Source organism: Nomia melanderi, chromosome 1 (assembly GCF_051020985.1).
Source record: "Nomia melanderi isolate GNS246 chromosome 1, iyNomMela1, whole genome shotgun sequence".
Taxonomy (NCBI): Eukaryota; Metazoa; Arthropoda; class Insecta; order Hymenoptera; family Halictidae; genus Nomia; species Nomia melanderi.
In genome coordinates this window covers 29,741,494-29,758,891 of record NC_134999.1, presented here as the reverse complement: position 1 = coordinate 29,758,891, position 17,398 = coordinate 29,741,494, and the positions used below count along the sequence as shown (strand labels likewise).

General features: G+C 36.4%; 1 protein-coding gene across 4 annotated transcripts in view; it reads left to right on the top strand.

Moving 5' to 3' along the window:
• Ets98B (DNA-binding protein Ets98B) overlaps positions 1-17,398 on the top strand; it is a 143,150-nt gene that overhangs the window by 89,294 nt on the left and 36,458 nt on the right. For 3 of the 4 annotated variants that reach the window (XR_012999585.1, XM_031980340.2, XM_076371723.1), the window contains exon 2: positions 14,978-15,372. Coding sequence is in view for 3 of the 4 variants with exons in the window: in XM_031980340.2 (XP_031836200.1) it covers positions 14,978-15,372 (395 nt within the window). In the remaining variant the exon portion in view is untranslated. Of the gene's footprint in view, positions 1-4,045; positions 4,129-14,977; positions 15,373-17,398 lie in introns of those variants that run through there. The other variant, XM_076371740.1, reaches the window with a different exon arrangement.

The following is a 17,398-nucleotide window of genomic DNA, read 5'->3' as shown; positions in this document are numbered from 1 at the left end:
AAAAAATTGACTAAGGTTTATGTTTGCTAAACTCTTTAAAATTTTCACCATGCGTCCGATACGTTATTGTAAGGCAAGGGATTAAATATCAAATTTTATAATCTTGCATCAAGTTAAATGATGACTGAAAGTCACCTCTCGAGTGCAGAGGGTTGATACACAATAAAACTGTGCTACCGTTACATCGCGTAACCGTCTCGAGGATAGGACGAGCGGAGGGGAAATGAAAATTCGGCTGGTCACGTTCGCGCGCGCCAGACGCTGCTCTCCGCGCCCGCAGCTCGTTCGACGCCAATTATCTCGGCGAGAAGTATGCGGATCGGTACAGAATGCCGTGACAGGTAACGGTATAATCTTGTGACATTCGAGTTTATTAATATTACGCCGTGTATTTCGCTCATTCATGGAACTGTATCGAACGGGATTCCTGAATGTGAAATCGTCTATCATTCGAACCACTACGCTCAGATAAATTCTCATAACACGGTGTTAAATTCCGAACGACAAAATAATCGACCTGTTCATTGGATAACGCGATTAACTACATTTTCGCTTCATTAATTCGGATTTCAACCTGTTAATTGTGGAATTTTCTTTGAAAAATCTCTCGTTCAGCGCGCAACTAAATGGAAAAATGAAGTTTGTACTCGTCAAACACGGGACGAATGCGTTTAGGGTATGTTTTAATGGAAGACGAAAGTAAAACAAAGAAAAACTACGTGTTTATCTGAAAAATAAAGAATTCATCGTTGAAGAAGTATATGTACTAGTCGAACGCAGTTAACTGATCGAGGACGATGTATTTAACGCTAGAATTACCGAGCGTTTTGCGATTAATATGTAATCCGTATAAAAATTCTGACGATAGATTTTCTTCGGTATCTTCGCGTACTTATTATAGTATTCGAGTGAGACTGTTTGCGTTTAAAAGCAATTTAGATGTGTAACGTTTTTAAAGTATCAATAATTATGAAACGAGAGAAGTGAAATCCGCCATTTTAGCTGGTGCGATAGTTCCAGCGTTACTTGAGTTTTGTATCGTATTTCTCACTTTTGATGGATTAATATTACAATCAATAATCTCGATTTTCACAATTTTTGTAAACGCAATTTTTCTAAGATCTGTATTATATAAAATATTACATTCCATTTGTAAAAACGTCTCAACAAAATTCCGAGGAACTGTGATTTAAGCAGAATTCAATTAATGGCGGCAATCACTCAATTGGCACGTAAGTTAGCTAGAAAAATATTTTCAAGAATCGCGATTTAATCAGAATTGAATTAATGGCAATTACTGAATTAACACGTAAGTTATCTAAAACTGTACAATCTAGCGAAACGATTCTCCATAGAAAGATACAATAATTTTTAACCGATTCCTGATCATTAATTCAATTAGACAGTTGCTAAGTGGCCTATCAAAGAATTCATTTAATTCGTGTCCTCGCGTTGGCAGGAACCGGGTTTCTGGAGTACCTAATACGACAATTTCGAATGCAGCCGACGAGCCATAATTTATGTGCAGTCAGAGGATGGCTGACATCAGTTCGCCGTATTTAGCATAACCGGAATTAATTACTCGAAACACTGTCGGACGCTAGAACCACCGCTGAATCGGTGGAAGTCGAGAGAATGGCGATCGACTGGGATCGTTTCGGTCTTCGTGTCTCGTCATAGTTCCAGTCACTGACAGGGAAATCCCTTTCCATAAATATTCCCGGCGATTAATCCTTTGTATTAACTCGGGTTTTTCACTGGAAACATTCAACGTTTTCTATTAACCCTTTGCACTCCGAAAGTTTCCCACTAGAAATACACATGTTCAACTGAAATATAGACGAGATTTTGTGAAACTGTTCAACGAGAAATCCCAAGTACATTGAGGAACAAAAGTATTTTATTCCTGTATCTCGCGTATCGACGCATTACGCAAAGCTCAACTCTTTACGGTCGAATGCCATAATGGCGACTTCGAGTCTTGATATCTAAATTCGAAAGCAAACGAATACTTTAGTTATTCAAATAACGAGAGATTAATATGAGGTTTTCTTTTTTTTTCTAGCGGTTAAGACTTTAATATATGACATAGCTTTACTGAGGACAAGTTTTTTATAGATTTCAAAAATTCTCGTCGGCAAAGGGTTAAATAACGTCGACGCAAGCTTTAAAGTGAAAAACCAAGATCATCTTAAGGCTTCAAAGGATTAGACCCTCTATAATCAGTCGTAACTCTTCATTGTTCACGTTGGATCGCAACAATCGCACTAACATTGATGTCTTTTCTTTCTTTGTTCGTCGATCGGTTGCAACCTTGCTCATCGCGAGTAGCCAATTCCTTGGAAAGTACGGAGGATGGTACGCGAGCTAAAGATTCCATGAATTTTCAGCCGTAAATAACCGTTCTCGTGCTACTCCCGGTCGGTTTAATGGCGCGAAGATTAAATTATGCAAGTAATTTTCGTTTATTGCTTATTTATACGCGAGAGCTCGTCTCGTCCGCGCGGAATCGTCGCTGCTCGTAGAGGAGGACGCTGCGCGAGCTTGGCGAAGGTCCGATCCGGTACCCTCTTTTTTCTTCTTGCGGCTCAAGGTTGCTAAATAACGAGATGAGAGCTTAATTGTTTATAACTTCACTTCGCTGGCTGAACGATATGTTAATGGCATCCTTTGCAACCGATACGTGCGAACGGTATTTCTCAGGCGGTTTCTTTTTTCATAACTGTAATCTTTTATGGGCATCCTTCGTTTCCCGTAACGAGCCGGGACGTTAGTTTATTGTTACCGATTCAACCATCGTGCACCGTTCGATTCGATTTAATGCGAAAGCGAATGCTTGGAACTTCGTTTTAAATCATTACCTTTATTATAGAAGTGCGAGGAATAATTTAATACCGTCCGTTTACACGTACAGTTCGGGAACGTGTGTGATCGCTTGATCGATGAAGATTGGATCTTTCGAGTGTTTGTACATTTTCAGGTCGGAACGCGCGAGTCAATAAAAATATTCGTGAAATAATTATGGAATAATATATTACCGCGTCCCTTGTGTTATGTTCTCGTTTAAATTATCAATATAAGCTTACTGGCTGTATACGGTAACACTGAAACTACCGGACGGGTCAAATTGACCCATTTTAGAGTATTTAGTTTGCAAGTATTTAAGCGATGACAAGGCTTTCACGAAAACTTGTAAAATAAATTGTATTTGTATAGATACAAGAATAAGGAACTCGTCAAATCTCGAAAAATATGTTGTTTTAATTTTTATAAAAACTTAGAAATAAGTCACTCCAATTGTTCGGTAGTTTTAGTGTTAATCTAGACAATTGTTCAAATGTCTGAGGGTCGAGAATATCAAATTTTATTACCTCGTGTGTTTTATTTTAAAAGAACGTTAATTACTCGAAACAGAAACTCGAATGTATGAATCCATATAAAACGGATAAAATAAAAATCAACACGTAGAACAAATGATTTCTCTACGAATCCGAATTTTCAATAGAATCAGAGAACATTCGATTGTTTCGCCTGTTCTCGCGTGTTTCTCATTGTTAGTCCACGTATCTGCTCATTCCTGATTATTTTTCCCGTTACGATACCGCGCTAGTATTTTCGTAGTGAAACGGTACTGCATAAAAGTTCAAGGTAACGAGTAATGTCAACCGTAATATCAGAGCCGATAGCGATTCAAGTGCAAATATATATATTTATTTGCTAACTATATATATAGTTGCATAAGATAACGTGAAACGACGTGTGTATTGTTCGCACGCACGAATATCGCGACTATAAACAATGAAATTACTTGGAGGCTTATATAATCGTTACATAACAGACACTGAAATACACGAGAATTGGTTTTATCGAAATCACCGTCCAAAGGAATATGTAACAAGCAATTAATGTCTATCGATCCGGCGATTAATCAAGCTTACAGTTTCGTCTCAACAAAAGCGAAGAAACAATGACCGAACGATTTTAACAATAAGCTTTTATCCTATTATTGTACAGTCTGGTTGAAAACGAATCGGACGGGGATCGTCGACTACGGACAATGCGGCACGTTGTGACGTCATCCTCCTTTCCAATTTGGTTACGTCATGACGGATTAAGGATCATCCAAAGGTATGGTCCTGTGAACCGTAGGATTACTACCCTTGACCTTGTCCGTTGTTCTCTTGACGGGTCGCTGAACTTCGTACATCCCACCTTGTGAACCATCGCGATCTGATGTCATCTTCGATTTAAAATATGAAAATTTCAGTTTTTCAGTCTTTGTTTCGTTGAGAAAATTATTTAGGGTACAGCTGACCATTGTATAACACGATTGTTCCGTTCCTAAAATATTTTTATATTATGCGAAACAAAGAACTAGTGCGAAGGAAGTTACGCTCAAAAATTTAGAAACACGTAATTACCGTTTCTAAAAATGGTTGAACAATATTTCTACCGAAGGTGTCGAAAGACACCTTTTGAAGTTTTAACTTAGAATTATTTCCTCAGTTTAATAATTTATCCTCAATTGAATTTTGGACATTTCCTGTAGTTGATTTTATAAACGTTATTGGAAAAGTCTAAGGTCAATTCAGAATATACGACTAAATTTGGAAAATAATTTTGAGATAAAATTTCAAGGTCCCATTTGACACGTTCGGTAGAAATAGTGTTAATCATGCGCACTCGAAAAATTGTGATCTATATATAATTTAGTAAAGAGAAAACACAAAGTTTTAAAATGTCCTTGACACTAAATCTACCTGATAAGTCAAAATGACCCATTCCTGATTTCTTAATTTTGCAATTATTAAGAAGGTAACAGATGTTTCTCTGAGAAATGATTAGACATTGATTTACCAATACGCAAACTGAATTATAAATCAGGTAAAGTTTCGATAGTTTTACTCTTGAAGTTTCTATAGAGGAATTTCAAAATGTCAATTTAACTGCTCGGTAGTTTTAGTGTTAATACTCCGCGAACAAAATAAGATTTGAAATTCTAATAAATTTGGGAACTCTGTAGGCAATTCTTATACAACATAAAGGCTCGAATGAAACATTTGCAACGAGATATTTTGCGCACTTAAAAGATCTTATTCCAAACTTAGATATATTTACATTTATTTCTAATTTAAAATTTTGCTCTTTAAAACTTTAACACTAGAACTAGGTGGGTCAAAATGACCAATTTGCTGTAAAGGTACAGACACTTTTTCGAAAAATGATTGATGAAGTTGATTTAGTAATACCTAAACTGAAATATGAGCCAATTGAAATCTTAATAAATCCACGTTTGTAGTTTTCTTAAAGGAATGTTCAAAATCAGTTTAAGTGCTCGGTAATTCTAGTGTTAAGCGTTGTACGTGGATTTCGGGAGAAGTAACGTGTTATGCGGGAGTTACCTATATATGGAGGTTAGTAAATGTATCATACAAAAGAAAAATGACGTTTAGGTAACCCTCTAAATTTATTTCTTAATTACGATCGATATAAGTACTCTACCAGTAATAATTTAGTAAAAGAAGAAAAGAGCTTGATGCTTCGGGAAAAGGCAACTGTAACACGGATATTATGATTCAATAAAATTCGAAAGTTGCTGGTTACGTGAATAAGAAAAGAAAGAGTTACTGGAAGATGAAATCGAGGCCTCGGAGAGGAATTCTTTTCACGTGTAAAATAAACTGCTATTGATTTACCACCTGTCTTTGAATGATGTTTGAGAGAAACCAGACCAAGAAATGAACAAATTGTATTGCACTTTTTAGATTTATATTGTGTCTAATTATATTCTGCCTGGTTTGAATTTGATTGTAAATAAATCACCATTTTAAATGTATATTTTAAAGCTAGTCCCGATGGCTCATTTTCAATTTTAATTATTATCCACATTAAAATTGCGAAAGTTCAATTGAACAAGCACTCTGAAAAGATTTTACTCTTTCTTAAGGACTGTGTCTGATTAGTAACAAATTAAATTTCACTTTCTTAAAGTTTTGCGAAAAGATTTATCTTATTTGTGTGTTGTTGTTCCTAAATATCTAAGCTATTGTGACAATGATGTTTTATTCGCGACTACAATACTTTTTATTCCTGAATTCAGAATATTAGTATTCTACATCTAATTCAGACGACACCTTTTTTCTAAAGGATAAGGAAGATCATAATTAGCTGAAATTATCATCAGCGTACAAAATTCGTCTATAATGAGTTCAGAGACAGATTACTAAAGAATATTGATTACAGTGATACTGTTATCACTGTATTAATTGCACAAAATCTTATTTTAGCAACTTTTCTGAAAATAAACTTTAATTAACATTCGAACTACCGAGTATTTCATATGATTCACGTGTAATACCTATAAAAATTGTAACAATAGATTACTTTGAGTTTCTTCGGATAATCATTACAGTATCCAAGTGAAACTACTTATTTTCAAGATCACTTTGAATATTTCATGCTTTTAAGGTATCAATCATTGCGGAACAAAAGAACTGGTACGGTACTTCTATTGTTGACACGTCGACTGCCACCTAGTCACTGGTGACCGGAGCTTCGAAATAACTTGAAAACAATTAGAATTCATAAGACAACTGACGTCGAATAAAAATATTCAACAACTTAAATAACTGGATAATATTGTAACGTATGAATTGTGGTAGCAAATAATTAATAATTATTCCTATTTATATTTGATACGAGGGTGTAAGTGGTACGTAAAACGCTGATGCTTTTCGTGGCAGTCAACGTGTTGAATAAACAAAGAACGAAAACAACAGACAAATAAAAATTGAAACTTTACCAAACGAATGAATGAATTTGGAATGTGTTTCCTTTGGCTACTTAAAATGGAATAAAAAGAAGATACAACATCAGAAAGAGAATACATATCGAATTCGTGAGTTGCCGAAAAGATACGAGCAGAAGTTCGGTATACAACCGCGATTTCGTCTTATCATCGAGACGTTGTGTACAGTTTATCTGCAATTCGGGGTGATACGACATCGACAACCGTGAATCATTCATTAATAATGACACAAGAAGGATATTTTTTACAAGGCTCATGACTTTCTAGCAAGTCAATGACTCATCGTAAATGGGTGATTCATATACATTCGACTTATCGATACTTTCACAAATCGTACACACGTCCGAATCATAAGCATTCCGGTAATTATGTAACGCGCCAATAAGAGCATTAGTAGCAATTGCAACATTAATTTCCGCTTTGCGTTCGGTCGCTTCTTCTCGCGAAACGCTCGACTATCTTCGAGCCTTATCAGAATTTCTTGTCAAAATTTCGTAGCCAAAAAAATGCATATATAAGAGAGATAAATGAATGTAAGAAATACGAAATGCTTATCGATTTGTTGCAAAGGAATAATTACTCATTGTCGAACGAATTATTTATCGTAATTTTGCAATTCTAGTTAAATATAATAGTTCATCCGGTAATTTATTATGAATCAGTGTACTTACTGTAAATACTATAGTTCTATTTATATATTAACCCCTTATGATTTACTTTTTAACTGTAGTCGATACAACTACTTTATCGTTAATTATTTATTAGGAAAAGAAAAGATTTTGTTGCTTACTCTGTGTCTGCGTTTGCTCCAAAAGTTAAGGATTGTTAATAGAAAAGTGATATTTAATATACATTTTAAAAAATAAATAACACGTAGATTTCTGAAATTCAGTTTAAAATTTTCGTCATGAGTCTGACACGACATCGTAGGTCAAGGGGTTAAAGATTGATACATGATTGATAGTGGGGCTAGTTTTTGAGATCATGTACTGCGCGCATTTTTCAAGTAACCACAGTATTTATATCGATTCTTCTGTTGTTTGTCGCGGTACGAGATCGAAAAATATAAAAGTTACATAAATTAACGGAGACGTTCGCAGATTTCCATTCAAGGCTACCACAATAAAGTTCTTTCTCGCTCGTTTTCGTTCTTTTTTTAGCGCGGCTTCGCCCAATTAAGGGGATTGTTTCGCAAACTACCAATAACAGGAACACGAACAACGTTTCAATCGGTTCATCTATACTGCGAGATGAGAAACTGTATCGAGCTTTCGCCTTCCCTCGTTTCAGCTAATTATTGGGGGTCCTAAAAACAACCGGCCAATTAACAGGCTATGCGCGCACGCGAAAAAAGCCTTCGATGCGATTCGATTTATAAATGGGCACACACTATTAAAATGGCATTTTATTACTCGCTTTCGGCGAGCATTCGGCTCTTTTGTGTGAAAAATGCGTCCGTCCGCTGGAATGAGTTATACCATCGAGACGAAACAACGATTCGCGAATCTCGGCTCGCGTTCATTAGCGACGTAGCAACCCTGATACGCTTAGATACTATTAAAATCGAATTCCAATGAATATGTGAATGCTTTATAAATAAAATACACCGAAAAGGCCATTTCAAATGAATCTCTTGATAATCACTACTTCAAGGTTGTAACAGATTATTTCTCTTATTTTCAAGAGATACCTATAATATATACTAAGTATTTTATTCAGACATTGATTTCATAGAATTAAGTTATTCACTAAATAATGTATAATAAAACTATTCATTTACATTTTCTTTAAATATCGATTTTATAAAATATTACTAAATTGTTAACGAAATAATGCATAGTAAATATATTTATTTACATTTTATCCAAATACTGATGTTACAAATTATTATTAAATTGTTCGTGAAATAACGCCTCCGTCAATTTACTCGACTGTCCAAATATGGATCAGTAAAAACGAGAAATGTCTCATTTTATTCCTTATAAAAGTTCAAACACCTCCGAGGAAAGATGAACGAGAGATCGGTTTCAGAAAATAATTATGTTTTACTTTTACATCCGAGAAAGTTGTAGTTCGTCCCAGTTTCCTCGGGCGCCCTCAAGAGTACTTTGCTGGAAAAATGTGTCGATCCCTCGAAATTGATGAGGTCGATCCGCGGCGTCGTGACTTCACTGGAATTCCGTGCTTAATGCACGAAAGGAGAGAATGCAGCTGCATCGTTGGTTAGTCAGTAACGTGACGTCAATGACTGGTCCTTAGGAAAGGCCAAGGAGATAGTAGGAAACCGAGGAAGTCGTAAAAACTTGTCGTTGCGGACGCGATTTTTGCCGAACGCGCAGTCGCAAAAAAGAAAGTGTTCCCCCAATATACTGGAACGTAACGTCCGGGTAAATCGAACAACGCGGACACCAGTTGCTTCTGCTACGAACGATTTCAAACACGCCCGCGTCCACCGCCGTCAATTTAACACTAGAACTATCGATCCAGTCGAAATGATTTCGGTTTTCTTGTTTTCCAATTGTTCACACCTCATCAGCGTTCTACTTATCACTTATTCCTTCGCAGCAACGATAAATAGGAATCATTAATTCTTTGCTACCACAATTCTTACGTTACACTGTTATCTAATTATTTAATCTATCGAACATTTCTATTCAACGTCGGTTCCCTTATGAATCACAATTATTTTCAAGTCATTTCGAAACTCCGATCCAATGGGACTACAGTGGTAGTCGACGTGTTAACACGTCCGCTACCAGCGCCAATTTCAATGACGGTCTCCTCAATTATATCTTTTTCAATCCAATAAATCTAAACAAAGTATTAGAAAAATGAAACTGAAACGAGTCACTGAGTTCTTAAATATAATGTCGTAGTTCATAATTTCTAATAACAATATCTGTAGGATTCATTTCATTTTCATTATGTAAAATATACGATTACGGCTGTCACAAATATGTAATGTTGGCAGCGAACGTGTTAAAAGCACTGAATATTCGGAATGATTTAAAAATAAATAGTTTCACTTGAATTCTATAAGCCATATCTAAAAAAATCTGAGAATAATCTATTGTTACTATTTTTACAGAGATTACACATCAATCATAATAAATGCTCGGTAGTTCTAGTGTTACTTGCATCCAACTGGAAAAAGTTTAGAGGTGATAGTAACCTTTTTTACGCTATACACTTTATGTGAAATAATTTATTCTCTTGTTGTTTATAACATACTTTATCTCAGGTTTATCTTAATTCTATTAATTTTGTAATTTAATTTATCTTAATATTATCTTGATTTTATTATAATTTTATAATTTATCATGTTTTTTTATGTACCGTTATGTAGAAAATGTTAAGAATTTATAAAATAGATTTCAGTCGTTCAATTTTATGGACAGAATCGATCAACTTAGAATAGTCTGAACATGTCACAACAGTATTTTTATATGTATTGTTATTCGAATTTTTTAAACAGTTCTTTTATCGGTACAATGATAAGAACACGATAAGATAGTCTTTTGTTATTGCGTCATTTGTATTATTAAAATTTATCATTCATACCTCGTAGTATCATACTTCGAAATTTATCATTCATAATACGTAGATACGAAATGCGAGAAATTACAGAATCATTGTAGGAGTATCACAACTCACCGACTTTTATTACAGAATCAATATAGAATCGATATAGACCTAATATAAAGTAGATATAATACTGAAATAAAATCTATATAGAACAAAAATATAACCAATATGAAACCGATACAAAATCGATAAAGAAGCGATATGGAAACGACATAGAACCAAAAAATAACCACCACAGAACCGATATAAAATCGATACGAACCCCATATAGAACAGACATACGTAATAACGATTATGACCTTATTTCAATTCTCCCGAATCATCCCAATCCAAACCGATACGCAACAGTTCCAAGCAGTAATTTCCAAAACCCTTTCAATCTCAACTGCTACTCCGTCAGCAACCCTCAATCCCCAAGCAAACGCAGGAAATTCCGCCGAAAATTCATATCCAAACCCCTTCAAGACATCTCCGCGAATTCCTGTAATTCAGCAAACCCGTCGAGCTCCACATACCCTAAAATAGCACACCAACACAGCACAGGTGTAGAAAGAGCACAGCCAGGGGGCTAACACCCTCTATCCGAAGCTATTCAGGAAAGCCCGTCGAGGAATTCCATCGTCCATAGATCCCATCAGCATAGATAAACATTCTCTTTCTCCCCGGGACCTTTCGCGGTAGGCTAGGAGAAGCCGAGGAATAAGCGGTTCTCTTTTGTGCCAGTGTTCCTTCCCCCGTATCTCTTCTCCTAGGGTTATCTCTCCTCCTCCTCCTCCTCCTCCTCCGCCGTCCGTGAGCCCGCGTCGAGCAGAGGACGGCCGCGCGCATCGTTGCATCGTTGGATCGGTGCAACGGTGCAGCGGGAAAAGGGGGAGAGACGGGCCCGGTGGTATTGTGTCTCTAACGTGGGCATATCCAGCGTAACCGTGCAAATCCGCGGGCACCGTGGTATGGGTATAATCGTTTATTTCGCGTCGACCTTTGCGGGGCACTACGTCAAAATGTCAGACGCGACCCCGCCTGAGCGTAGGGAAGATGCACTGGGAACGTTGTAATGGGCTTACAAAGCGTAACAAACTGATGCGAGGTCAAACACACGACGGGCAATAAACACACGGAAAGATAAATGGGCCCTTAAGGTGCACCGCGCTAGAGCTTCGCGCAGGCCGCGGGCCGAACCGTCCTCCGCGTCTGTCCGGGGAAAGTGTTTCGTTTTGGCTCGGGCTTCCCTTCTTTTTCAGAACAGCCGGACCGTGCGCTCGCTCGCTCGCGCGCGAATGTAGCGAACACGAGATAATAGCGAAGTCGTTAGCGATTATTTACAAGGAAATTCCAGACGATATTTATTATCGGTCGGGCTCATCTCGGCCACGCTATTTTCGCGCTGCGAGTATCGCGGGCCCCGATCGTATCGAACCCTTTGACCCCTCGCTCTCGATGCACGGGGGTGAAGTTTTAATTACCGCTCTCCGTCGACCGGCGGAGCCCCGGTCCACGAACGTTTCTTTGATTTAACGGTGGCGGAGCGCGATGGAATTCGCGGGATTTATGGGAACGGGGAGTCTAAGGGGGTTCTGTGGGTGAATCTGGATCGGGGTTTGTTTGAATAATGTGGGAAGTTGCGTGGTTTCGGCTTTTAAGTGTTGAGTCGATGTGTACACGGGAGTTTGTGGGAATGTTGGAGGTAACTGCGTTCGACGAGCATACACGTTATTTTAAAGTCGAAACGATAATTATTCTGTCGATGATAAATGATTTATTTTTTCAGATAAATATGTAGTTCCTCGTTTTGCTTTAGCTTTTCGTTGGAATATATTATAGGTGCGTTTGATCTTTGTTAGATGAGTGTACTGTTTATTATTTGATTTCATTACGAGCGTTATCAGAGATTTCTGAAATTAAATTCCACGGTTAATAAGTTAATTTGTTTATATTCGGGAGTGTTTAATTTTTTGTGGGAGAAGAAGCTTCTCTTAATCGGAATCGAATGGTAACGAGTTCGTGTTTATGAATTGTGTGAGGAAATAGATTTTTAAAGCTATCTAATTTTCAGTTAGTATGTATTCAAACTTCTAATATCGTCCAAAATTGAAAGTTGCTCATACGAAGTATATAAAATTATTATTCATAACTAAACAATTAACTACAATCTTGCTAAAGTCAATAACTATGACGTTAATCAAACATCTAATTTATCGACAGTATTTTGAAAATCTTGTTCATCCTTGCAATTGCAAAAACACACTTCAACGCTAGAACTACCAAGCGTTTAATACAATGAATATTAAACATAAATATTGATATTATAGTTATTATAAACATATTATAAATATTGACTATAATCCTTATAAAAATTGTAATAATAAATGTTCCCAGTTTCGTTATATATTTACAATAATATTCAAATAAAACTACTTCTAAAATCACTTCAGATATTTAACCCTTTGCGGACGAATGTCGACATTTCGGTGAAATGAAATGTTGATGTTTCGAAGACAAAGTCACCAACGAACGATTTAATTATTCAAACAGCAAGAGATCAGCACGTACTTTCTGGCTTTTCTATTATTTAAGCAATTGGTATATAATTTTGCTTCGTCTGCTGAAAGTTTTGTATATTTCAAAGAATCTTCGTCCGCAGAGGGTTGATACTTCTAAAATAACGACAAGCAAACTAAGATCAGCCATTCTGCGTGGCACTGTAGTTCTAATACCGATGCACTATAATAATAATGAATTATCTTTATGGTCCGAAAAATTATAAAAATGCTGGGAAGTTCTCCGAGCATGGTTGAAGACTCGCATAGAAGTGGTCGTGATGTTTACGCTCAAATTGGACGTTTGACGGAACGATATCGCCGCCTCGGACGCTTCGCGAGTTTCAAAGATGGTGCCCGAGATCGCCCTGAGCCATAAGTGACTTACGGAGCGTAACAAACTGACGCGAGTTTAAGCGCAGGACGGGCAATAAACACGCGGAAAGATAAATGGACCCCTGGGTCCAGCGAGCCTCTCTTGGGGAAAGTGTATCATTTCTAATAGATCATTCGGCTCGCACAGTTCGAAGTACATTGTACGGACGATCGGGAACGTAAAGTATAAAACATTAATGAAACGTAATATCGTATGTTCGTACAGTGAAAGTTTCTTGATTGGGAAAATCAAATATAATAAATATACGATTGTGCTAATGGTAATATTAGATAATATAATATTAATATACATGGATAATATTAATATTAATATTAGGTAATACAGCATTAATATAAATAGATAACGTTAATAGTAATATTAGATAATATATTATTAATATGCATAGACAATGTTAACATTAATATTAGATAATGTAATATTAATGTAAATATTAGATAATATTATTTTAAACTATATAGAACGTGATTCAACGACTATAAACAGGAAATTCTACAAATGAAATATTTGCTGTTCATTATCAATCTTCAATTTTAAGAATAATTGTAGACACAGCGTCAAATTATTTTCCATAAATTATTAACGACAAAGTTCTATCAACCATAATTTCGTGAAAAATCATAGAAGAAAGTGTTGAAGTTCATATTTTAGTTTTTAATGGAAGCACACCATGGAAAAAATAAATGTTTACGCTTCAATCAAATTCTTACTGCTACAATGTAATTAATGGTAAAACATTACGAACGACAAATTGCAACGTGTGAAAGCGGGAATGCGGCGCCTGACGCGGTATAGGTCTTTATGCAAATATATTTTTCTGCGCTACTTTGCATAAATTAGAATTAAGCGGAATCGTTGGGAATAAAATCGAATTCTAATTAGGAATTCAGCACGGTAGCGTGCACTGTAAATCCGTGATATCCGTGCACTATAAAAATTCCTGGGAGTCGAGTAGTATTTATGCCTCTTAAATTCTGTTTTAAATCTTCACGAGTCTGGCACGTTATCATAAGGCACAAAGGGTTAATAAATTTATATAAACGGATATTAGATACCAGAAAAAGTTTGTTTTCTTGTTAGCAATGAATTGATGTCCGATTTCAATCAGTATTCCGCTAATAATTTAATGAATAAAATTAGTATTGGCAGTAACTTATGTTTATATTCACAAACCTACATGTTCAATTAACATTACACTTATTGTCTTTATCAAGATTGTAGTTGACTCTTCAGTTATGAATAATAAAATTATTTTACAAAAACATCTGTATATCAACGTTGACTGAACCTCTTGTCTACTGTTAGCCCCTGAAAGCAATTTAAAAATTTAGTTTTGGTATACTGTTATCGCTAGTAAACGCCCGTAAAGTACTGACAGTAATTGTAGCAAAGCTTAGATCAGACGTAAATAAATTCTAATTCAACAATTACATCTTCCGTCAGTCATATATTATATAAATGTGATCATTTTATATTCGTTTAATTCAGTTCAATTCAGTGTTTTCGTGGTTTCGATACACTTTCTTAGGGATGCGTGCCAACGAAAAACTCTGTCACTGCTAAAGGGTTAAGAACCCGCGCGAATTTTTTCTGGTGCCTAATATTAATCAAGCGAAAGTACACTGGAATAACCAGAAACAATTTTTGTTGCAGATGCCACAGACAGTACCCTCCGCAGCCGGCTATTCGCCGTCTTTCGATTACAGCACATTCCAGTTCGATCTGTCCCTTCTTTCGGATGATTATGGCGCCACGAGTGCACAGAACACGTTGAAACCAGCGCAAATCAAACAAGAAGCACAATCGCCGCGTCCTGGCTCACCTATCACCACTTACTCGAGTCCACTGTATCCAGGTGCCGGTGGTGAACTGCCACTGTCCCCTAATTACTCGTACGAAGGTTCACCGGGGTACCCGACGAGTCCTTACTACGTTCCCAGGAGTCCTCAGAGCGCACAGTTCTACCCGACAAGCCCGGAACCGTCAGCGAAACAACCAGTCAAGAGGGAAAAAAGCCTCGACCTACTGGCCATCCTACAAGAATCCAGGTAAACCTTGTTCTCTTTTTGTACAGTTCAATTCTTTTGGTGCATTGTTTTGTTTTCGAGGCAATAGCCGCACACTTTTAACTTTAACCCTTAGCACTCCAGATGGTTTTGTAATCTATCAGCAACTGCAACTAATTTTTATAGTATCCCTAGTGAAAACTACAAATGCTATAACAATTCCTTCGATCTTTTATTTTCCTTCTCAGTAGAAAATTTGGATGTGTGGAAAATCTAATAATTTCAGGGTAGTTTCTTTGATTCATTAAAATATTCAATATTACAACTGGTGCAATATTGGAGCCTACAGAGTTCAAAGGGTTAAAATCGTGCCCAGAAATGCAGTTTTGTTCTAATTGTTTGCTTTGACTCGTTCAGGTCATGGAAAGTCGTACATAAAATCAATTTACATGTTATCTAGACTGTTACGTCATTCTTGTTCAATGTGTTACTGAAGAATAAACAAATAAATGAAGTAGAAAAGAAATTTTGATCTTTTTGTTCTCTGTATACTCTAATTAACTTTGCAATACGTCTGTAATTTAAAAGTATCGTACGAAATATACGTTTGTCGTCGGAAGTGACAAGTCATTCAAATTTAGATTCATAATATCTGATTTTTTACGTGATCTCGGTACACTGAATTGCCAATAACCGGAAAACAAAAACCGCGGATAATCAAAGTCCGGTTAATTAAGGCCCCACCGCACTCTTTTCAATTAAATTGGAATTCGCAATTGCAATGGCCGAGACAAATATAAAGTGTACATAAATACTACGTGTGGAGAAATTTGATTTACTTGAAATTTCATCAATTAAGCTTTAATGTATAAATAATTATACTTCTTCGATGAAATTATAATACATTCTCCAGCTCGTAAAATGGCACTAAAATGGTTCTCCATATTTCTTTCGAAGGTCGTATTATACGCATGCACCGTTATGTTTAATGCTTATAGTAACATTATTTTATTAAAAAACAGTTGATCTGTTTTTACAAGTAGAACCTATTCTGTGAGTTATGAATTCACAATACTGTTCCATTCGAGATTACGTATTATTATCTTTGTTTTTGCATTCTGTTCCCTATATAAACATTTCTCGTGTGTTTTTGTATACAGCTGATCAATTAAATTAAATTGCTTTAACTTTTATATCCTGAGAATAATTTCAAGCAACAACAGAATTCGATGTATCCATATACAGATATACAGCATGAAAGTAAATACATACAAGAAGACATAAAACATAAATAGGCCACTATACATAATTCAGTATACAACTAAAGACAATTGAAAACACGCACATTTGACTAAATGAAATTGTGCCGTCTCACCCGGAATTACCCTAATAATGAAAATAATGATTTCAAGTCTTAGCCCTTAAACATTGTCTTTAAAGAAGACCCGATAATTGTTGCCTGGCTAAACGGTAATCTAAGGACTCCTTCGGCTCCAAAGAAAAACTTCTAGAAAAGATGAATATTTTTATTCATTCAATTAATGTAAAATCAATTTTTCCGGAAAACGGATTTTCTGGAAAATCAATCGAATCAACAAACCTCTCTTTCTCTCTTTCGCTATGCTCTCTCTATACGCTCTTTCACGCTCGCTCCCTGACGTTCGACTATCACTCTCTCCCACAGTCGCGTTCGTTCCGCGGATCATTCATACTCACGGATTACGACAAACACGCATTCACACACGCACGCACACTGATACATCTCGCGGGTCACGACTAGGTGCCATCGACCCAACGACCGGGGCACGATCGTTTTCGGCCGTTAGACGTCTTTCGCCTAACCATCGTGAACTATCGTGTCGATGACCGCTTAGTCACAACACACTGCCAACACGCATTCTCATTCACTCTTGCGCTTCTCTAACAACCTCTCTCTCTCAGACATAATAACATTGTCTCTCGTCCTGTATTAACCCTTTGCGGACGAAGATTCTTTGAAATGTACAGAACCTTCAAGGGATAAAGATAAATTATATACCAATTGCTTAATTAACCCTCTATGGGCCGA